Source organism: Macrobrachium rosenbergii, chromosome 22, assembly GCF_040412425.1.
Source record: "Macrobrachium rosenbergii isolate ZJJX-2024 chromosome 22, ASM4041242v1, whole genome shotgun sequence".
NCBI lineage: Eukaryota > Metazoa > Arthropoda > Malacostraca > Decapoda > Palaemonidae > Macrobrachium > Macrobrachium rosenbergii.
Window position 1 is genome coordinate 26,012,702 of NC_089762.1, and position 23,577 is coordinate 26,036,278.

Below are 23,577 nucleotides of genomic sequence, written 5' to 3' on the forward strand. Positions count from 1 at the left end.
TGTGATATATTCTAAGAATCTCAATGTGCTCCATGTCAGAATGAGATGAAACTGGTTATATTTTCTCTTTCTTTTATTCTCTCATATCAATCTTCATTAATCCATTTATAAATTCTCTATTCACCTCAGAAATACCAGTTTACCTATAAATCAACTCTAAATTCACACAGAGTATTTGTAATAAGGGCTAAGTACAAAACCAAGGAAAAAATTTGTTTTGTTCTTATTTTTCTCAAATTCACAAATTATATTGGAATCATTAGGCAAAAGTTGTTACCAATTCACCTATAGTCTCTCTTTAGGTCATAATGCTTAGGGAATTTAACAATAGGTCCGGGGGTAATACCATGTTCACACTGATTCCCCATGAAATAACAAAAATGAAAGAATGATCAACTTACCATGAAGTTCAATTATTCACCAATTACAGTGGAGGTACTAAATGTCCATTCCTTAGCTTGGACTCCAAAGATAACATCACAGTTAGGGGGAGACAACTGTATGCCTAATACACTGAGCAGGACCAAAAGTATTACAAGCCACATAGAAAAAAGCTCCACTTTCAAAGCATCAAAATGATAGATCATAACTTCTCTCTGATAAATCATCACATCTCTCAGGTCCAAAAATTACTAGATGATTTACATTCCAATCACAGACACTGCTAATTACTAGTTTGAATATTGAATATCAACTCCAATTCTCATTCAAGAGGACTTTTCTTTCTATTAATAATACATTTAAGTGGAAAAATTTATGCAATTTATGCCATAGAAAATATTGAAACACAAGAAATTAAGTTTCAACATGGAAGTGAATTCCAAACATTCATGCACTCACTCACCATGCCTAATATTTTGTTTCTAAGGAGGTGAGGGTTGAAAAAGATACACACTTGTACAATAATAGCTTGTATGCAAGAGTAAAAAGAAAATAGGTACAATAAAAAATAAATTTTTTATAATAATAATTAGGAATACAATTCACCTACCCTGTCATCAAATCCATCACAACCATAATGATAATATAAATATTGTCCTGCAACCAACTGAACATCAGTCACATTATCTGGAAGAGGAAGTCCTTCGTGAACATTGCTCAAGAGCCTTGTTGTGTAGTCAGTCCCTCCACCCATATTCTGTAAAATGAATAAAATTTTACAGTAATCAATACAGAAGTATAAAAAATTGCTGTTAACTGGTAAGAAGCACCGTTTCAAAAAATTATTGTACACCATACAAGTTCAATAATGAAATGTGAAGAAAAGCAAAATCAAAAAGAAAAACATAAAGGAGACAAAATCCCCAAAAGTTTTTGGAATACTAAGAGGAAGAATTTATATCCAAATATGCCTTATGGAGACCAAAGTTCCTTACAAAAATAACTAATTTAGTAAGAGACCCAGGGCTTTTAGCTAGGGTGATCACTGTAAGGAATCTAAGGATGCTCTTCAAGATATATTAGTTAACAAGAGGCAAGGCATCTACAACGATGCCGTAAGAGACTGACTGACTGACCTCATTCTTTGCTGGAAGCTATAATTCACCTGCCACCAATTTCAGTACACTGTATGAAGCTGAACAGGGATGAAAAGAATTTTTTTTTTTTTTAGAATTTTTAAGTTCATGCAAAAGACAAACAATCACCTTGAATAACTAAATATACATATATTTAAACAAGAAGGCAACCAAAGTATAAAGTTGTTCCCTGATTGTGTATTGTCACCAGCATAAAATCAACCAGAGTCTAAAAAAACTTTCTTACTGGCTAAAACAAGCAGTAATTTCTTGTGCTTATTCAGGACCTCAATAAGCTCAGGATTAGGGTTCATGAGGTTTGCACACTTTCATTCTCCCTGGCTTTTAAGTATACTCTGGAGCTTTCTTCCATCTTTGCAGCAGGCACTTGGCATTGTCTGAACAATGCCAAGTTTCCAAAGGTTCATCTTTGTGATAACACTCACAAAGCTGAAACGTGCTGTGACCCTCTGCTGCTGCAGGCCATGTACTTTCAGGTGGGAACGACTGACCAATCTTCATCATCCTCGTCCTTTTTAACCCCTCAATTATCTAGCAAATTAAATGTGTGTCTTTCCTGAGGTGAAAGCCATTATGCCTCTTGTGCTTGATGAGTGTTTTCCCTTGGGTTCATCTTCCATGGCCCATACTTATAGAAGAAGCTATTATCTGGAGAATTTTGATGTTTTATGCCCCCTCTCAACCTTCTTTATCCTGGACTGGGCTCCTTGTAGCTATATCCTCATCATGACTTCATTTGCTCTAACTTCCCTCACAAATACTGATTGAGACTATTTATGATTAATGGGTTTGTAATACCAAACCATGTTCTGACCATATACATTTTTTTTTTTACAAATACCAAACCATGTTCTGACCATATACATTTTTTTTTTTACAAAACCATCTTAAAAAAAATAAATAAATAAAGAAAACGGCAAGGTACTGTGCACCTCAACATATAACGCTGCCCTGCAAAAAATAAAGTCATCACTAGATGGAACTGGAAATAAATGGAACACGGCATACAAACTTAAATCTAGGATGAGGAATGGCAAGAAGGAATCAGGTAACAAAAATTTCTTAGAGGACAAGTAAAAGAAAATGTCCAGTCAAGAACTAGCTGAGCTTTGGCAACTAGAAACTAAAAAACTATATTTTTTTTTTTCAACCACCTGTGTAATGAACAAGCATTATGCTAAGTACTGTTACAGGTCCTAACTTGTTCATCAACACTGAACAATATTAATATCTTCGCTGAGATAATCACTCAAGTACCATTTATAATTACAATTTGGTCTTGAATACCTGTTACATCTAGAAATACTTAAATCCTCAGTCTTAGAAACAAAAAAGCACTGTCACTATTCAAGACTACTTTTAAGAGAAGTGTTAAATCAAGGGCCCATTATGTGTCGTCACTTAAAAATCAATAGTGAATAACAAAAAAATTATATTACAGTATGGTATGTATATTAAAAACAGTATGACATGAAAAGTGCATCAGCTAGAGGATAGCCTCAAACTGATTTGAATGCTAAATGGTCATTTAATATTGCACCAACTGAGTGGTAAGTTCCATTAATATACCCAATATCAAGACTAATACAGTATTAGCTAATGTGATGTAACTTTTTCTCTATATACTTTACAAACTTTATACTCCTGATTTTTTTTTTTCTACATCACACTTTTCCCTATGGAGGTACGTGTGATAAGTTATTACCAGTTTTTTGTGCATTTTCTACCTGATTATTATTATTATATTTCTTGTACAAATTTTGTGTTCGTCTTGTGCTGGTCACTGCTCAAATGTTTTTTCTTTTGTTTTATGAGGAATGACAATTGTGGTGTAGGTCTTCACCTATGCCTTCCACTTTTATGACTGGGTAGTTCTCCAACTGCTTATAGTAAATTGTCTGTTTTATTCTTGATGGTCCTGAGGCTTTTCCACTTTTCATATTTAATGGGGTTTCTAAACCTCTTCATATGTTACGTTCTGCAGTGACTCCAATGCAAACAAAATACCTTTACATGTATAATGAGGACCATCAATGTTAACATTAGGTACGAAAATTAGGTAAGCATAATTAATTTCTATAAAAGTTATAGAAAAAAAATGAACATGCCAGGTGAGCAGACTAATATCAAAAAGAATATACTGTAATATACTATACTATGCTTGCAACTAAAAAATTTTAGTAAGCTCTAGCTTTTACCATTCTGCCCGGTGGTCAATTTACCTTAAATATATAATTCAGAACTCTAATGAAAGAGGGTGTTTAACAGCTTCTATTAAATAACTATGAAGAGTGTGGATTTCAAACACGGCACAAAAAAAAAATGACAATACAGTATTGAAAAATTTCCTATGGAAAAAGAAACTTTAGCCTAGTCTAAAAGCATCATAAAATTATGGGGTGACACAAAACCTCATTTATCTACTCTACTCTACTATTACCCAGTAAGCCAAGTTGGCTAAAAACTCGATGATACTTGTCATTTTTCCTGCTTGCTAGCTTAATCTCAATTGGTTCATGGGCTGAGAAAAATATGCAATACTGTAGTCACTTCCCCTATTGAAAAAAAAAGTCCCTGGAAGAAATCAAGTTCTTTAGTTCAAGGCTATTATGTAAAACAATGAAACATTTACATATTTTCTGTTATAGCATATACAGTACAGTAGTTACATCTGAGCTTTGCAAACACTATACTGTAGATTAACCTTTTTTGTTAATGAGTGTAAAAGTAAGACAGTGGAATGCATAAGCCAGGAATGAACCAGCACACAGGGAAAACATCAGTAACCTTCTCCTACTGTAAAATGAAACAAATCCTCACGTCATGAGGCAGGTAGAGATGTTTTCTATTTTTCTACACAGTGTTGGGGTTACTCCTCTTTTCACCCACTTTTGTATCTCTCTAGGATTATCTCGTAACCTTTCATGTTTTTTCCAAGCTTGAATATTTGAGGATTTATGGTTTCTTCCAGGAGAATGACTTCATTAAGAACTACACTGAAAATGAAATTATGGAGGTGGTTAGCCTAAGCTAGTTGACTGCAATATGAACTTTATACTTTTACACGCTGTTTTTTACACTTGTGTCTGATGTCTGCATTATCTACAATGAGGACTGTACCCTTCTATCTTCTTTAACTAACAAATGGAAGTGAATCCCATTATATCACTTGGTATATCAAACCTACTGTTAAGGAATTACCCAAGCCTGAGTAGACAACAGGTTAGCTTGTTTTTGAACATTAAATTTTCAACAATATTTTCTATCTAGTACTGTATCTGCCAATTATGGTAAGAAACAAAAAATAAAACTCCAAAACAGGTAATTATTACAAAAAACTACCAACATTATTTTACTTCAATATAAGGATGTACCAACAGTGAAAACTTTAAAATGTAAAGAAAATAGTGAAAAAAGGCACAAGGATAAAGAAATAAGGGCTAAGGCACTATGGCTCAAATATTTCATAGTTTTACAAGTAACCCTGTAACATGTAAAATGTGTTCTCATCATAGAAAGAATAGAAATTCTGTACAAAACAAACCAAAACTATTACAGTACTTTGTTTTATAACTAGAGCAACTAACCATCTAACAAACGCCTCCAATGACATGTGATGTAGAGGGCACTTATCAGATTCCTCCAACCATCCCTGTCTCTTGCTATCATAGGAACATCATCCCAGCTGATCCAAAACTCTTCCTTCACAATTCTATCCACCTAGGTCTGGCCTTCCCATTCTCTTAGAACCTTGAGTGTCCATGCAACCACCTGTCTTAAAATCCCAGAAAGCTGTTATTGAATACCATGAGGGTGACTCACAATGAGAGAAAATAGTCCTGTGAATGTACTAGACACTAAACAGACAGGGAGAAGTAGGAAAGAAGAGAGTAAACTTGAGATATGAAAGCCAGTCAAGGCGAGTGTTAAAGTTCTGCCATCAAGGAATTACAGTAATATGAATTCTTATCAAAGACTGCCAGATCAAAACTTTATCAGATGGCTGATAAGGGCAGAATATTTTGAGAAAGTAAAAGCCTACATCATTTAAGAAAAAAAATATTTATATATAAGGTCTCAAACCTGGGAGTGTTAAGGAGTCTCCTTGCCACAGTTACCTGGTTCTACATCCATGGGGTGGGGCAGTTAAGGTAAAATATATTAGGTGATTGCATGGAAGGTGTGGCTAAAGTCACTGGAAGATGTAAGTTTAGGCCAAGATTATTGTTCTTTACTGAATTTCATAACTTATTGTGAAAACAAGTCATGAAATATTATTTTCTCCTATCAGCTTTCCTTGTTTTGAGGGTACCGTAATTCATCAAAGTTGTGGCACTTGACTGCTCTATTTTTTTTTACCATTATGAAACCTGTGTTTCCCCTAGTGATTCTATGATTCTAGTGTCAACAAAATTGAGATGTGTGTGGAGATAACCCTAATGACGAGTCACATAGCCACTCAGATACAACTATGCAAAAAGAAAAGAAAAGCAGAGAAAAAAAAAAGACTAATAAAGGGGCATTTGTCGATTGTCACTCAGTGGACAACTCTCAAAAAGGCCCATATTCACTCAAACTTTAAGCTCCATGGATGAGATTGACACTTGGTGATACTATGCATAGGTCAAAAGAGCCAATCATGTTAGAAGATTGATTTGTGGCTATTGAAACTGGCATCACATCATGATGTTAGAAGAAGCATAAGGTAAGCATACAAAATGGGTGGCTTTTCCCAGCACCGACAAAAAGAGAAAAAAAAAAAAGCAAAAAGCACACAAACCCAAAAGTAACCATTACAAAAGAATATACTTCATAAATGAATTTTTCCTAACTACCTGGCTTACAGCCTATGGGCCTGCAAACAGTAGGATAACTAGGTTAAGACTAACCTACCCTATTTGAGAAACATTTATAATTTCTATTATTGCAAATGTTGGTAATTCTTTACAATAGGTCCGCATCAATATTTGGTGTTTGACCTTACTAAAATAATACACAACCCCTTAATATGTACCACCTAACCTAACCTAGGGCGCCATGCCCCTACCTAGGCCTAGCGGGGGGGGGGCTTCGCCCCCCTGCAACCCCCCCTTAAGGGCACAACCCAACACATCAATCATTTAGCGGGCGGACCTTTAGTAAAGATTTACCCAAATGTTATTTGACTTTGTTTACTTAAAACTACAACTGGAAAGCAAATTTCCTATTATTCGTTATCATCTACCATAGGCTATGTTCACTGCCTTTCTACAGGCCCTAATTGTGTAATAGTCTTAAAATCTTGTATTTCGCGATCAGATCACCAACAAGTTGGACAATCCTTTCAAATAAAATGTAAATAAGCCCCAAGAGGATGCGTCAACCACGTAAGGGTTTACGTCATTACAGCATATAATGGATTAACTTTCACCCGACACAAGCTACCGCAAGAGTATGCATATGAGTTAAGATAACCAATAGTTTATCTTTCTACATAAGTACTATACAAACAGCAATGGCAAGTCAATTACGACAAATTTTCACTGATATTTTTAGAATAGGAAGGGTGTTAAGGTTAAACTTACCTGAGGATGTGTCCGTTACTCTTATGGTATGTTTGCAGCGCGTAAGGTTTCATTACCTAGGAGAGTAAAGCCTTCCTGAATTAGTTTAAAAATTATGATTTTGGAAAAGTTATGACTTTAGAAACCACTTTTTTACTATTAAATGCATTTTTCTTTGTACGGCCGCCATTTGCCATATGTTTGCGATTACTTTATAAATTGGTGTCGAGTTGTTAGTACTAATTACATTTTTCGATACAGCTCAGAGAGTCAAGGTCGTGGTTAGGGGCGAAATAGTCTTAAGATACTTAAGAGACTAGAGTACGTTTATTAGACAGATCTATTTTTTTTTATACATGACCGTGCTTCATTTGGAGACCCATTCAAAAATACTAACTAGCCTGTCGAAAATTAAAATTAAAGAACCCATGGAAAAGTTTGTCAAGTTCTTTGACAGAAGAAATTCAAATCATAATTTAAGCCTGATGAAAATATATAAAAATATTCTTAAAAGCATAATCTACTTCCAAAAAATCAAGCCTTGTTAAAACTGTGAATGAGTGTTTGTAAAACAAAAATACAAAAGCTTCATATAACCTGAAGTTGGTGCAGTTATCATTGTGAAGCATCGTTCATATAAAAAAAAAATCTTTCCACTGAAACTGCATCTGCTCTGTGATGAATAATATCTCGAAATGCATTGGTATTAGTGGCTGCAGTATGAATACCAATGTATCTTCGTGCAGTATTTGAATGATTAGTACAAATGCTTAAGATAGCCCAGGCCTGCAACAAGTGTGGGAACATTGCAAACCTTAACGAAACACTTTCAGAAAAACATGTAATAAATGTATCATAATAAGACAATCCTGTCAGGTTGACGAAACATAAATACGATGTTAGCGTTGAATAATTATTTTATATATATACCTAATGCAACCTTTGAAGTCATGAAAAAAATGGAAGGTAACACGTACAAGAAAATAAGAAAATGTACTAAAGAAGAAACGCATAGCCATAAAAACAGGAATACTTAAGCAAAATGTAATGGTAAATGAGACAAATATTACATGACAATGGAATAACGGTGGGTATGGCTATAAAGATAAAACACTTGTTTTACAATTTATATAGGAGCCGTTATAAAGCAATAGCAACACTATCTTGCTACTAATTGTCACAGATTTTATGTATAAAATAGAAAACGATTCCGTTTACCTTTTCCTTTGCGGGCACACTATTAGTAAAAGTGCAAATTACTGCGATCTACACCTTCTACACAGAAAACATAATCGGTTTGTGGTCATCGCTCGTCTCTAAATGCTTGTCTCAGTGTGCTACCTGTTTTTCGCTGGGTTTTCCCTTAGCCTCAGATCTATGCTACCTCGACTCCAATGTTTCGACTATCTATAGTTAGTTTCTTCGTGGTGTCAATAGCGTCGCAGCACAAATATCATAACTAGTCTTCGTTTTTGCTCCTGTAATTTACTTTTAGCTCCTTATCTATTCTTGTCCTCGAAACAACTAGTGGAGGCTTGTAGGTGAAATTGGCAGAGGGGGTTACATTGAAGAACTACTTGTAATAACCTGCTCCTTAAAAATGAACTTAACTCTTCGATCTGTACCTTGCTTTGTCGGTTCCTGGTTCATTGTTCCTCGTTGATCACTAAATAATATAAGTTTGTGGGCGTACTTTCTTCATATAGATACAGTATGTGCAAGTGAAAGAATTAGGAGTGCAAAGCAGGGGTAATAACGGAATGTTCGACCCCACATTCAAGATCGGATAGCAAAGACAGGTATATGGCCATTCGAGAATAGAACTGAACGCAAAAAGGCAATGTTTTTACATGATACAGTAAAGTCTGGTAACAAAAGATTCCTAACATGGTGGAAAGTCAAATAAGGGAAATATGACATTTGGGAGTTTTAGAAATAAGCAAGAAAAGTGAAATTAACGTAAGAAAGGTAAAAGGTAGGGAAAAACAAAATCAAAAGGGCAAAAAGTGTAAATGCTTAGTGAAACAAAGAGAAAAAATAGAAGAAAAGCCGAAAGGATAAAGTGGAGGTTTGTAGGTAAAATTGACAGAGGGGGTTACACTGAAGAACTAAATTAGTTCGCAAATTCTCTTCAAGGCTGTGCAGTCGAGGAGTATGAAGTTTCGCATCTGTTCTATGACCACAGCATTTATCAAGTATTATATTGCATGCATGGACATGCCGCCGAACCATATTAAAAGAAACGGATTTCTTAATCACCCAAAAAGGTAGCCAATTTGATGTCAACCTGCATTTTGGACGTATTCCCATCTTTACAAGAATTCTTAGTATCTCACTGTTTGGTAGCGTTTTTAATTTTTTTTGTTGCACAAGGACGGTTGCTGTGTGCATGACAACAAGGCGGAAGGCTTTTTCATCTCTTGTTTTAACGTGGATGCAAACGGCTTGCAGCTAAGATTCTTTGTTCTTGGCATGAGTGTCTGGAATTAGCATATCAAATGGGATCAGATGATGTAGAAATACAAGGGCGTGAGTGACAATGCTGACATTTGCAGCATTTAGGAATGCCTTTATGCAAGAAAAAATGTGGCCACCGGCACAAAACAGGTATAATCCGGCCTTACTAGCCTCACACGTTCTGTGGGAAGGGTATACTTTGCAGCTATATGATCTCCCTGAAAAATGAAAATAGACAGGACCTGAGAGGGCTTCTGGTAACCAGAGGATACTTTGTGGATGTACTTGGAATTCGATGATGAGATAGGAGCTTGTTTGTGGTGCGGTGGCTGGAGGTGTCGTTATTCGAAGGGTTGTGTTTTTGGTAGTTGTAGTAGTGGGAACTCGATGATAATGACAAAGATGGTGTATGTCATACTCCCTAGACTGGCCTTCTACTCTAAGAATTGGCACAGTAGTGTGGAGCTGCTTTGGATCTGCTCAGCGATTGGTTGTAAGTCTTGTCGTTGGTTGTAGGTCTTGTTTTAAAAATATTCTAGCTAAGAATTGTCCGTCCCTCAAGGGCAAGACCGAGGAGGACATTGGTAGTGGCCTGGTACTGCTGTGCTAACCGGTGCCACATGATCGTCTTGTGGACAGGTAAATTAAAGAACAGAATTTCTGGATAAGTTTGGAGCAGATTATCCACATACCTCCCTGTCAAGAAACCCACAGCGACTTCATTATTGATTTCTGTAATGGCACGGCCTATTACTAAATCACCTATTTCGCCTCGTAGATATCCCAGCATTATTTCAGGTAATTCCTTTCGGTCAAGTACTGTGCTCTAGTACAGAGATCAGGACGAGGCCAGTCTACTTTGCCCAATTCACGTAATCTGGTCCACAGCATCCAAGGCTTCCTCTTCCAGGATATCCTAGTAAACATCGGCGCAGTCCTTCGGGGCCTAGATAGCACTTTCTAGGCATTTAATATTGCATTCTCTCACTACAGCTATTTTTCCTCATTTGCAGATTCATACTGCATCTTCATGCAAAGGTTGGCAGTACTCAACAGTCTCTTTGGTAGAGGGGCGAAGGTTGGCAGTACTCAACAGTCTCTCTAGTAGAGGGTGGCGTTCATAAATAAGCAATAGGTGGTTGGTAAGGTGCTGGAGTAACTAGCGTTTAGACTTCCTCACTGATTGAATGGTCGGTGCCACATTTGATTTCTTACCAGACATATTCTCTTTGTGATTTTCTACAAGCAATGATGACAGCAAGAATCGGTGTAAGAATAAATTCTCGGGTTATATTTATAAGAAACAGACTCTATAGCAAGTATGGCTACTGAACAATAAGAACTTCAGTACAAATGGAATATGCAACTCCAACTGTGAGGAACAAAATTCGAAATATTGATTAATGAGCGGTTAGCAATGATGGCCTTGCACAGAGAGAGAGAGAGAGAGAGAGAGAGAGAGAGAGAGAGAGAGAGAGAGAGAGAGAGAAATCGAATCATCCATTATGAAACAAATTAGGAATCACCACGTGTTATATTGTTAGTGGTTGATTTGAATGATGGTATGATTATTTAAAAGTGAAAAAGCCTCGGTACATAATTTTCTTTTATGCTCTAAGAGTAAGATCTTGAATAGCGATCAATAATAGATGGGAGAAGGTACAGGGTTTGGGAGGGAGGGAACAGGTGTAGAGTTAGGGGAGGATTATAGGGCAGGACGGGATGGTGTTGCGGGTATTTGCAAAACCTTCTAATATATATTATATATGTATATAAAAAGCTTACCTCGTTTTCGATTTCCAAGTATTGCATCTGGAAAGTGCGTTATGAAGCAGGTATACACAATTCCGTTTTTTGATGAAAATTTTGGGGGTTGCAATATTTCATCATATTTCAGAGGCAGCAGTTTTTTACGCCAAACACTTCGGATGCCAGAAGAGAACTGAAAATGACAGGGTAACAATATTGTAAGTGACTTGAGCTGTTGGAACCACTGGTCGTTCAAACGACAAGTGGCAATTACCATATCTCTGTTACTGTCTTTTCCTTTTTTTTTTTTTCGGAGGTCCCACACCTCCGAAGGCGCTCTGTGAGACCCACAAACTTATTATTTTTATAGTAATAATGCAAAACCATTCTGATACTTATTTGGCCTGTTAACACTAATTTGGCAAATCCAGTGTCGTAAAACTCAGAGAATATGAGTCTTTAATTTTTACTTGAGAGATTTGATATTTTCAGCTCAGATGTCAAAGTGAGAACTTATTGTAGTTTTGGAGTGGCAAATTTAAAGGCTATAAAAGTATCATTTGAATTGACCTTATGACTTTTCAAAAACGACTCCTTCAAACGTTGCGATGGTCAATAGTTAAGGATTATTACCCATTGTCATTTCTCCGTTCCTACTGAATAAATTTAGATGACATGACAGCATATTCGCCACATACAAAAAATCTATTTTTTTTCTTTTAGGAATACTCGCTTATAAAGTAGTTAAAGTGCTGTTGGCGGAAGGCTTCCGATCAGTTATCGCGCAAAACTTCTAATTATAAATACAGTATCAGAAACTGATGCTGAGTTCCATTTAGATTATCATTTTCTTTTGTCTTTTCTTTTAGATAAAGACTGAATAATGTGTGTACACTTCACGATATATTTAGGGTAATTACTGTACAACTATTGAATTTCCTAGGGCAATCTCCACCCATATTGGATCATCCACATTCTGGATGATAGACCCCAAAGTTACGGGAACAATAATCTATACTAAATCCTTTTTTGAAATCTTTATGCAGAGTATGGTTTTGTTTTACACAGTTTATGAGGAACATTAAAATGAAAATACCACTGGGGCCAATCCTACCATCCTCGTCCACGTCATGGATTTTGCCGAGAGAGAGAGAGAGAGAGAGAGAGAGAGAGAGAGAGAGAGAGAGAGAGAGAGAGAGAGAGAGAGAGAGAGAGAGAGAGAGAGAGAGGTGCAATTACAAGCAGTTGGTTTGCTCTTGGGTTTGTTCTACCAAATTTTATCATTAAACATTAAAAGTAGCTAAAACAGGACACTATCACCCAAGAAATATAGCTTCATAATGAAATAATTTAAAATTAATAAGTTGAAATGCTTGAACACAATCATGAAATCAAGTGATTTGAACACTGTTACAGTCTCTATGCTAGTCTACCAAACTAGTTACCGAAGAAGTTACAGGGTTTAACTAGCAAGGCACCCTAATTTTATTACGAACATATATCCTTGCAGGATTTCGCCACATACTTCCTTACTGGGCTTCACTGGCTACCTATTAATGCAAGAATACAATATGAAGTGCGTTTTGACGTACATCGCGATAAAAATAAATCCATAAGACCTTTCAAAGAGATATACGTACCAGGGACAGCATAAATAGCCTACACACAGGCGCATAAGCAAGTACAGATTAAGGGAGCCAAGTTGTAACAAGGTATTTGAAAAAAGGACTTCTGAATAATCGGTACCAGAATATTCAGAAAGTTTCCACATGAACTAAAGAGATGTTAATACCAGAAACTTCTAAGGGGAAACTAAAGAAAAAAAATGGTGCCTACCAGACATAACCAATGATGGCATCCGAAAATAAACTAGTGTGATGATGATGATGATGATGACAATATGAAATTACTTAGATGATACTGTATTTTAAAGGTCCAAAATTTTCTTGTCACTACTAATGTCGTTACATTCAATAATATAACAAATTAAGATTTAAAGGTGACACCAGTACAGTACAAAAGCATCACTAAAGATCCTGTGTAGTCTGTTGCTAGAGGAGATCCACAGTCGGGATGGTATTTGAACTAGGTACCTTATGAAGGTCGGTTGAGACATTTAACTGTATCATGACGCAGTCGAACTGATAAATACATTTCCTCACACATACAGTAGTTGTACAATTTTCTTGGCTTCACAGCTAGATTATGCAATGTGTATGTATTCATTATTACACACACACACACACACACACACACACACACACATATATATATATATATATATATATATATATATATATATATATATATATATATATATATATACAGTATATATATACATATATGTATATATTAAATATATGTATGTACATATTAAAAGTATTGTTAAACTGAGTGGCAATCCAAGGGCCGATTACTTAACGTCTTTAAACCATATTCAGTAGCGTTGTAGGGAACTGGCGGAAGGAAGTGACGTTAGGGTGATTTAAAAAGCTAAGCGAAGGGCCTGTGGTATATGCTACGTAGCTTATACCTTTTAACAAAGGCTACTTGATAAATGGTCCCAACACAGTACTGGTATTAACATACTGAAAACAAGAAATTGAGATGGTGGACTAAACCATACACTCCTGTAACCCTGTTGTTGAGTCAAGTCTTTGATAGGTTGCTCTTCCCAGTCTTCCATGAACACCGTTTCTCTGTTGATTATTTTACTTGACGTGTTGACAAAACAAAATCGTCGTCGCCCAACACTGTTATACATTTCTGCTTCAAGAAAAAAATGGTGTTTCACAAATCTAATATTGTTAAATACCAGGGGTATAAGCTATCGTAGTATTAACTAATATAGTTTTACCTTTAAGCCAGGCTATGATCCTAATATTTTAGCTACTCCTGAGATAAAGTTATGACAGAAAACTGTATAGTATATAATAAAGAAAACGGAATTTCTGGCACAACTCTAAGAAAGTTGTTTGACTTTTAATCTGGTAGGATCTTCTTCTTTCTTGTTTCTCGGCATCTTTTCCCACTTCAATGTGGGATCGATGTTTCTGACAGCCTTCCTCCACCTGGCTCGGTCAAACACATCGTTCTCTGACAATTGTTTGTTTCTCAGATCTCTAACTACATCCATCCACCTTCACTTTGGTCTTCCTCTTGCTCTCCCACATGGCACCTCTTTCTGCCCATCTGCATCACTACATAAATCTCATCCCTTCTCATCACATGGCCATACCACTGCAGTCTTCTTTCTGGGCCTTCTTGGATAGTTCTACGACTTTGGTAGTTCCTCTTATTCTTTCATGTTTTATCTTGTCCATTTTTGTTACTCCACACATCCATCTGAGCATTTTCATCTTTGCCGCATCCAATTTCTTCCCTTGCACTCTCTTTACCGGCCATGTTTCTGCTCCACACATCAAAGCTGGTCTCACTACTGTCTTATACACCCTTCCTTTAACCTTTATATTGATTCTGCGGTGGCACAAGACACCTGCCATCTTTCTCCAATTTTTCCATCCAGCCTGCACTGTGTGTTATTTCTACATACAAATTTCCATCACCAGTCACTGCTGAGCCAAGATAATTAAATTTTTCTACTCGGTTCAACCTTATCCCTTTCATACTAATCCTGGAACCGGACGGATTTCTATTCATTATTATGAAACAAAACATTAAATAAAAGCTTTACTCGTAAGGATAAACTTTATACTATAAACTATTTATTGTTCAAGGTCTTGATCTTCATTAAAAAAGGTATTCAGTCTGCTTCCTGCTGATCTTTAAACCTCTGTCTTCCAGTACCTTCCTCCATTGCTCTAGTTTTGACTCCACTACCCCTCTGTTGGTGGTGCATAACACGATGTCATCAGCAAAAAACATGCACCAGGGGGACCGATCTCTTATTCCTTGAAATAGCACATCCATTATCAAGTCAAAAAATATGGACTTAAAGCAGGTCCCATGTAAACCAACTCGTACTGGTATCCATTCAGTTAAACCAACACTGCTTCTAACTTGCGTTTTTGCTCCTTCATACTTATCTCGAACCAACCTCACATACTTCTCCGGTGTTCCCTTTACCCGCATGCACCTCCAAACCTCTTGGTGTGGTACTCTATTGTATGCCTTTTCCAGATCTATGAATACTATGTGCAGTTCTTTCTGCTTTTCCCGGTATTTTTCCATCATCTGTCAGAGGGCAAACACTGCATCTGTCGTTCCTCTTCCTGGCATGAAACCAAACTGTTCTTCACATACAGATGTTTCTTCTCTAATTCTTTGATCCATTATTCTTTCCCAGATTTTCATGGTGTGAGACATTAACTTTATTCCTCTGTAGTTTGTACAATCCTGGATGTCACCTTTCTCTTTATAGATAGGCACAATAAAGTTTTCTCTCCATTCTTTTGGTATCTTTTCCTGACTGTATATTTTCTTTGCTAGGTCCCACAGCATGTCTATTCCTTCTTCTCCCACACCTCTGCAGGAATTCCATCTGGTCCTATTGCTTTACCATTTTTCATCTTCTTTAGTGCCTTTGTGAGAGGTGCTAAAGAAAGAGCATGCAGACAAGTACTGCTGGTTTATTGATGAAGCGACCCGCTTATAAAGTGGCGTGTGGACGTCCGCGTATACGCAGAGACCGCCAGTACAAAAATTTACAAGTGACCCGAGGTCAAACTATTTCTCTACACAAAACAGGACAGGTACATATAGAAAACATGATTTAACAATAGCTGGTTGGACACAAAAATACTCTGACACATTTACTTGGTACAAGGGCAAATGAACAGGTAATAAATATACAAATCACAATAATGACAATGAGATTTTGTACGTGCGACCTCAGGTCAGCTGTGAAGGCACCGCTGAAAAACGGGATGTTCATCATAGAGAACCCGTTAAGCGGGGACTTTACAATACTCCTGCCCCCGCAAAAGACGTAGGTAACGTCTGATCAAAGCAGGTATCTGCTGGGGCGATGGAGGGGGCTGCGCCTTCTCGATGCCACCTGGGGGGGATGTTCGACTTCTTCAGTGCCCTGTGGATGGGTGTGTTGGGTTGCTCTCTTGCCCGGACCCGGGGCCCTCCGGAGGCGCCAACGAGGTTTTCTTGCGGACGGGGCGGGCTGAGGGGGAGCCACCTCCTGCAGGGGGCTTTGGGAAGTGCCCCCGACGTCTTACTCCAGGAATGCGGGCTTGAGGTGGTGTACCGATACCCAGTCTTCCTTCCCGTGGACGGCCACCCAGAATGCCTTCTTGTTTCTCTCAAGTACGAGGAAAGGCCCCCTGTAGGGCCTGGTTAAGGCTGGACGTACAGCATCGTTCCTGACGAAGACGTGGGTGGCAGAGGATAGACCGGGAGGCATGAAGGGGGACGTCCTGTCGGTATATGTCCGCCAGCAGGGGGCGAACTTCCCAACCCTGTTGCTGAGCCTCTGCGTTGTTAAGTCGTCCAGGTCCTCTGTGATGAGTTCCCCCGGGACTACGAGGGACTCCCCGAAGACCTTTTCTGCTGCTGACGGGTCGCCGTTGGCTCTGGTAGTGGTCCTCAGCCTGAGGAGGACCCAGGGCAGCTGGTACTTCCAGTTCTTGGCGGTGCAACAAGCCATGAGGGATGCCTTCAGGGACCTGTGGAACCTTTCCACCATTCCATTGGCTGCGGGGTTTTAGGCGGTGGTGCTGTGGTGAGTGGTCCCCAGCAGGCGTGCCAGGGTGGTCCACAGTTATATGGCCGGGACACTGACACTGAACCAGCTGGAGAGGAGGGCCTCTGCGCACGCACTGGAGGTGGCTTCTTCCATGGGCGTAGCTTCAGGCCACCTGGTGGGGCGGTCGACAACTGTCAGAAGGTATCTGGCTCCTCCTGATGGGGAAGAGGACCCACTACGTCGACGTGGATGTCCCCAAAATGTCTCCCAGGCTGGGGAAAGTCGCCCTCCCCCGATTCGGTGTGTCACCCTACTTTGCTGGCCTGGTACTGTATGCACTGCCTTGCCCAGTCTGTTGCCTCCTTCTGTATGCTGTGCCAGACAAACTTCTCCGCCAGTAGCCTGGCCGTCGTCCTGCCGGAGGGGTGGGACTGCCTGTGGATGACGTTGAAGACCAGCCGACGACGGGAGGCGGGCACCAGTGGGCGGGGGTGGCCAGTGCTTACGTCACTCAGCAGTGTTGGCCCTCCAGAGCCGAGGGGCACATCCTTCCACTTCAGTGATGTGATGGCGGTGCGGTAAGCTGGAATCTCTGGGTCAGCAGCTCGTTCTTGGGCGAGGTCCTCATAGTCGATCCCAAGCTGCACTGTGTCGATTTCGATCCTTGAGAGGGCGTCGGCTACTGGGTTCTTCTTGCTGGGGAGGTACTTGATGGTGCAGGTGAACTCCGCAATGGCCGCAAGGTGCCACTGCTGCCTGGAGGACCATGCATCCCCCAGCTTTGTGAAGGTGTGGACCAGCGGCTGGTGGTCCGTCCAAACTGTGAAGGGCATACCCTCCAGGAGGAATTTGAAGTGGCATACCGCCTGGTACACCACGAAGAGTTCCCTGTCAAAGGTGCTGTAGCAGGACTCGGTGGGGCTGAGCTTCCTGCTGAAGAAGGCGATGGGCTGAGGGGCTCCGTTGACGACCTGTTCCAGGATGGCCCCACAGGCAACATTGCTGGCATCCGTTGTTAGCCGGAGGAGGGCGCTGGAGTCCTGGTGGGCCAAAGCTGTTGCCTTGGCGAGGGCAGCCTTTCTCAGGGAGAAGGTCCGCTGCTGGTCGGGGCCCCACACTAAGGTCTTCGGGTGGCCCTTGAGGATCTCTGTCACGGGGACCATGGTGTGCGCGACCCCTGGGATGAACCTCCTGTAGTAGTTGACCATCCTGAGGAATTCTTGTATGGCTTTGATGGAGGCAGGGGTGGGGAACCTGACGACGGCCTCGACTTTCGATGCAACCAGGCGGGCACCCCCGGGGATATCTCGTGGCCCAGGAATTCCACCTTATCGACGCTGAAGGTGCACTTGTCAAACCTGACGACGAGGCCATTCTCCTGCAGGTCCTGCAGGACCTTCCGGATGTGCCAAAGGTGTTCCTTGTGGGACCTGGAAAAAATTAGGATATCATCAACGTTGCAGACGCAGAAGTTCAGGTTCCCCAGGATGCTGCCCATCAGTCTCTGAAAGGTCGCCCCTGCGTTCCTCAGGCCAAAGGTGGAGAAGGCAAAGACGTAGGACCCGAAGGGCATGATGATGGCAGTTTTGAGGATGCCTTCTGGAGCTACTGGTACCTGGAAATATGATTTTAAGAGATCTAGTTTTGAGAATATCTTGGCCCCATGGAAGGAGGCCGTCAGGTCTTGCATGTTTGGTAGAGGGCAGTGGTCGGGCTCTGTAGCGAGGTTGAGCCACCTGTAGTTGCCGCAGGGTCTCCAGGAGCCGTCCGTTTTCTGCACCATGTGAAGGGGGAGGCCATGGACTGGGGGCCTTCCTGCATATGCCCATACGCTCCATCTCAGCGAAGGCCTTCAGCCTCCTACCCACCCAAAGCCCAAGCCCTTCGCGCCCATTCCAATTGTCAGCAAGACGATTTCCGCATCGACGCCTTGCTGGGGGTGGGGGGGGGGAGTATTGTAAGAGACCGCGATGCAGTCTCTTTTGAGCGCACGTGTGTGCGTCATCCATCGGAGGGAACAAGACAAAAACAAGAGCATCCCCTTTTCTCTCTCTCAAGGAACGCAACTTCTACCATACAATATTTCCGTCTGTTTCTCCCTAACCATTGTTGTCTCGATTTATGTACACTCACCACTACTTGCATTGCCATGCAAGCATTCTAATCATGTACTCAATGTTCCACCGGATCTTCTGTATCAAATGTCTCGCCATTTCACATATACTTGGTACAAGGGCAAATGAACAGGTAATAAATATACAAATCACAATAATGATAATAAGATTGTGTATGTGCGATCTCAGGTCAGCTGTGAAGGCACTGCAGAAAACGGGATGTTCATCATAGAGAACCCGTTGAGCGGGGACTTTACACCTGCTTTACTTCCTTCCTGCTAATAATATATGTCATACCAAGGTCTGGAATTCATCTTCAAAGAATTTTCCTCATTTAACAGATGTTCATAATATTCTTTCCATCTCTTCTTTATCTTATCCTAGCTGCATAAAACCAACCCATTCCCACCCTTAACCTGTCTTATATGGGAGTAGTCTTTGGTGTTCTTGTCCCTCGACTTTCAATTCCGTGAATTTTTCTCTCCCCCTCAGGTGTTTCCAGCTCTTCGTACATGTCATCTAATGTTCTCGCCTTTTCTTGTGCAACTGCCTTCTTTACTTGTTTCTTATGTCTTTGGCACCTCTCCTTATCCTCTTGCTGACCATACTTTTCCCAGATCTTTTTTGCATCTTTTTTTGGCTTTCACCACCTCTTTCACTTCATCATTCCACCACCAGGTTTCCTTATCGTCAGGAGGTTTCTTTCCACATGTCTTTCGTAACACCTCTCCACCCACTCTCTTTATCACCATGTGATTCCACCATTCTTGCACTCCCTCTAGCAATCTAACTTCCCTAAATCCTTAAATTCCTGCCTCGCTTCCCCCTCTTGTGTCAGCTTCCACCACCTGATTGTTGATGGAACACGTGCAGGTCTACCTTTTACTGTATTATATTTCCAAGTCCATCACCACCACCCTGTGCTGTGCTGCCACCCACACTCCATTTAAAATTTTACAATTTCTCACCTCTCTCAGATGTGATCTTCTGCACATGAGGAAGTCAGTTTGACTTTCTCTTGCTCCACTCTTGTATGTGATGTACTGATTTTCTTTCTTTGCAAACCAGTTGTTGACAATTGCCAAATCAAATGACACTGCGCAGTCCGCAACTCTCTCTCCAACTCCCCAGCCACCATACACCCTCTCAATACCCTGTCTGGTCCTTCCTACATGTCCATTCATGTCACCACCCATAATTAATCTCCCTTCTGCTGGTATTTCGTTCAACTGTCGGTCCATTTCCTCCCAAATGCCACTTTCTCAACTTCATCACATCTTGCTTGAGGGGCATAAACACTCACGATGTTGATTATTTTTCCATCTAGACAGTTTCACAACCATTGCTCTGTCACTTGTCCTCTTCTTGCTTATTAAGCTTTCTTTTAAGCTTTTTGATAGAATTATTTCTACTTCATTTCTACCTTCCTTACTTGTCCCACTATATAGCAATTTATATCCACATCCCAGCTCTCTCGCTTTATTTCCCATCTATCTAGTCTCGCGCACACACAAAATGCTTATCCTTCTTCTCTCCATGAGATCTGCTATCTCTCTTCCCTTTTCAGTCATCGTTCCCACGTTCAAAGTTCCAACTCTCAAAGCTACCACCAACTGGATATTCAGCTGTAAATAATTCAACAATAAACAAATATTTTTGGGGGGGTATGTGACTGTAGAGAAGATGATTTCTATAAATTCTGAACTGTACTGTGCAGAACGTTTAACAAAATTGCCACGATTCATTAGTTTCACGAGTAGTTTTTTTCGGGAAAAATTAAATTATACTACCTGCAGAAAGTTCATATCGTGATGAACAAATAATCGGCAAATATGGGATAAACGGTATAACCTAATTACGGCAATACCATATGTTCAAGTGACTTCAGAGACTAAATGTATTGGCTTTTATAACCTTAAAATAAGATGAAGGTAAATTCACAATAGTGCTTCGCTTTTGAGCCATTTTTGGGCACCTGTACTGATGGGCCCACAGCTGCGTAGATGTACTGTTACCCGACAACATGCTCCAATTCTACGACCTTTGTGTCACAACAGTCATATGAAAAATTTAACATTAATGAGAATAATCGAACCTAAAGCGAAATATAAAACTATACTATAGGTCCCTCGAAGGTTTACTTATATTCTTTCTAGATAAGAAATTCACATAATTAGGCCTGTTGAATTAAGAGTGAACCTCTATGCAGAAAACTTTCACATTACTAGACTCGTATGTTAGACGTAAGCTCATCAGCAACTCACTGAATCCCCTTCGGATGTTAGGCCATTCACTACGTCTGCTTCGATATAAAAGTTATCCATTGCCGAGTATATTCCTTCACCAGCTTGTCCTTAATATTCTTCAATTGAAAACCACTTGAAATACAACGATTCATCTAATTACGTTAGTCTTTATACAATTTCTTCCTGTCACAAAACTTTCAGCCCCTTCGGTATTTTTAAATCCACATACCCTTAGCAAAAATATTCATCTTTCGTTACGTTTGCTCCAAAATACCTATACTTATATTCACTAACCTTAAGCTACAAATGTTTAAAATAAGATTCACTCCGCCTCGGAATAAACACCGAAGTGGAATTTATAAGTGGTAAGCGGTGACGGATCGCTTATCACTTACAAAATCCCTCTGTGTTTATTCCGAAATTGAGTTAATTTGATATTAAACGACATTTGTAGCGTAACGTAAAATAATGTCAAGGTGTATATGTGTATATATATATATATATATATATATATATATATATATATATATATATATATATATATATATATATATATATATATATATATATAATGACAAAACATTCTATACTAATATATGAATATTTATTGATCTATCTTTATGGTTTCCTTGACATAATCCAAAGGGATCTCTGACGAGCCCAGCAACACATTAAAAAAAATTCTCTCTCTTGTAGAGGTCATTTCTACAGCTGGGGTTGGTGGAAAGCATCGCTATTTAGGAGGCTATAAAGTCAAGCAATGGGGGACTTGCAGGTGTTCAGCGCTTACGACAGTGAAAAGGAGTTAGAGTTGTTGGACAATAAGATAAAAAAAATAATCCAGAAAATACGAGATGAAATACAAAGATCTAAAGGTGAAACTAGGAGAAAATCCCAGAGTTACATTTTTGAGAGGTTAGACAGCTAGGGAGAAGAACGTGAGTGCAGCTAGGGCCCAGAGGGACATTGCAAACACCCATTTGTAGTGCCTAAGGTCTACAGCTTAATGTACACTGGCAACACTAACCTCTTATGGGGGCAAAGTATAGCGTTTATAGTCCAATTTCAGATGCAACCATAAAGAACAATGCTTTCGGGTGGTTCTTTAGGACCTAGCTAACAGGAGGGGGTCATTCATCTAAGTGGTTCATAGTAAGGAATGAAATCGTGTTGTTGAAAGATTGTAGCGAACGTTGCAATTCATAATGGACTCTGACAGGGGTCACTATGTAATTCAGTGCTCTAGTTTCAGTTGTAATTGTATATGCCCTATTCAGACTCACAATTCGTTTTGTGACTAATCCTCAGACAACTTAATTATATCCACTTGTATCTCTTCTTAGGATCCATATGCCCAATAACCTTCCTTCTCCGTATACTCTACTAAAGTATATTTTTTATCGTTAAATCATTTTCTCTGTTCCCCACAAAATTTTTAACATACCACACCTTTTCGGTTTGTGATGCCCATACACCCTTTAACAATGCACAAGAGTGCCTAACGGAGGGTTGTGGACCCATTGTATAAGCCTGTTTCTTTCGAGGCCAATGGATGATAGTGAATGGTACTAACTGGGCATCACTGCCTAATGATATATCAGCGGTTTGGTATTTTGGTATTCAAATATACCATGACCCAGGTCAGAAGAGCGTCTGGTGAACTGTTGTGGAAAGCATGGTGGAGGAAATGCTCCTAATAGAAAGATGTGCCTTCTCTTGAAGACGACTATCACACTTTTTTAGTACTGTAGGATTACAAGGAAAAACAAAAGCATTCTCACATCTCTGCATACTGTGATCACATCCGTGCATAGTGTGAAAATTGTCATGATAGCCGGGGTTAAGGTGTGCTCTTATAAAAAGCCAAATGATTGAATACAGGTATAAAAGCAAAGTTCAAATTCTACTTTTTTTTCAAACTGCCAACTACACTTAACCGATAATAACTTTGCAAAATTCTACAGCGTAGACAGTAGTACCGATGGAGAGAGAGAGAGAGAGAGAGAGAGAGAGAGAGAGAGAGAGAGAGAGAGAGAGAGAGAGAGAGAGACTTTACTCTCTCTATGTACGTATGGGTTATATGCATGTAACAATTTCATATGCACAGAAAAAAATACGGCAACTTCTGACGCCAGCAGAGCACGTTGGTAGTTAACAAGCGTGACCAAACATGTGGTGTGAGGTTAGAAAAAAGGGTTAAACGGCTTTTTAGAAAAAAAAAAGGGTTCAGTACAATCTCTTTTATGGCCACAGAATTTCCAGATGCTCTACTCG

General features: G+C 39.6%; 1 protein-coding gene across 9 annotated transcripts in view; it reads right to left on the reverse strand.

Annotated features, from left to right (window-relative positions):
- LOC136850684 (ufm1-specific protease 1-like) overlaps positions 1-23,577 on the reverse strand; it is an 87,436-nt gene that overhangs the window by 40,996 nt on the left and 22,863 nt on the right. The window contains exons 2-4 of one of the 9 annotated variants that reach the window (XM_067124487.1): positions 11,324-11,480; positions 7,103-7,158; positions 992-1,138 (exon numbers count right to left, since the gene is read on the reverse strand). In XM_067124487.1, coding sequence (XP_066980588.1) covers positions 992-1,135 — 144 coding nt within the window. In that variant the 5' untranslated portion in view covers positions 1,136-1,138; positions 7,103-7,158; positions 11,324-11,480. Of the gene's footprint in view, positions 1-991; positions 1,139-3,978; positions 4,113-4,358; positions 4,500-5,125; positions 5,314-7,102; positions 7,382-11,323; positions 11,481-23,577 lie in introns of those variants that run through there. The other 8 variants (XM_067124482.1, XM_067124481.1, XM_067124485.1 and 5 more) reach the window with 8 other exon arrangements.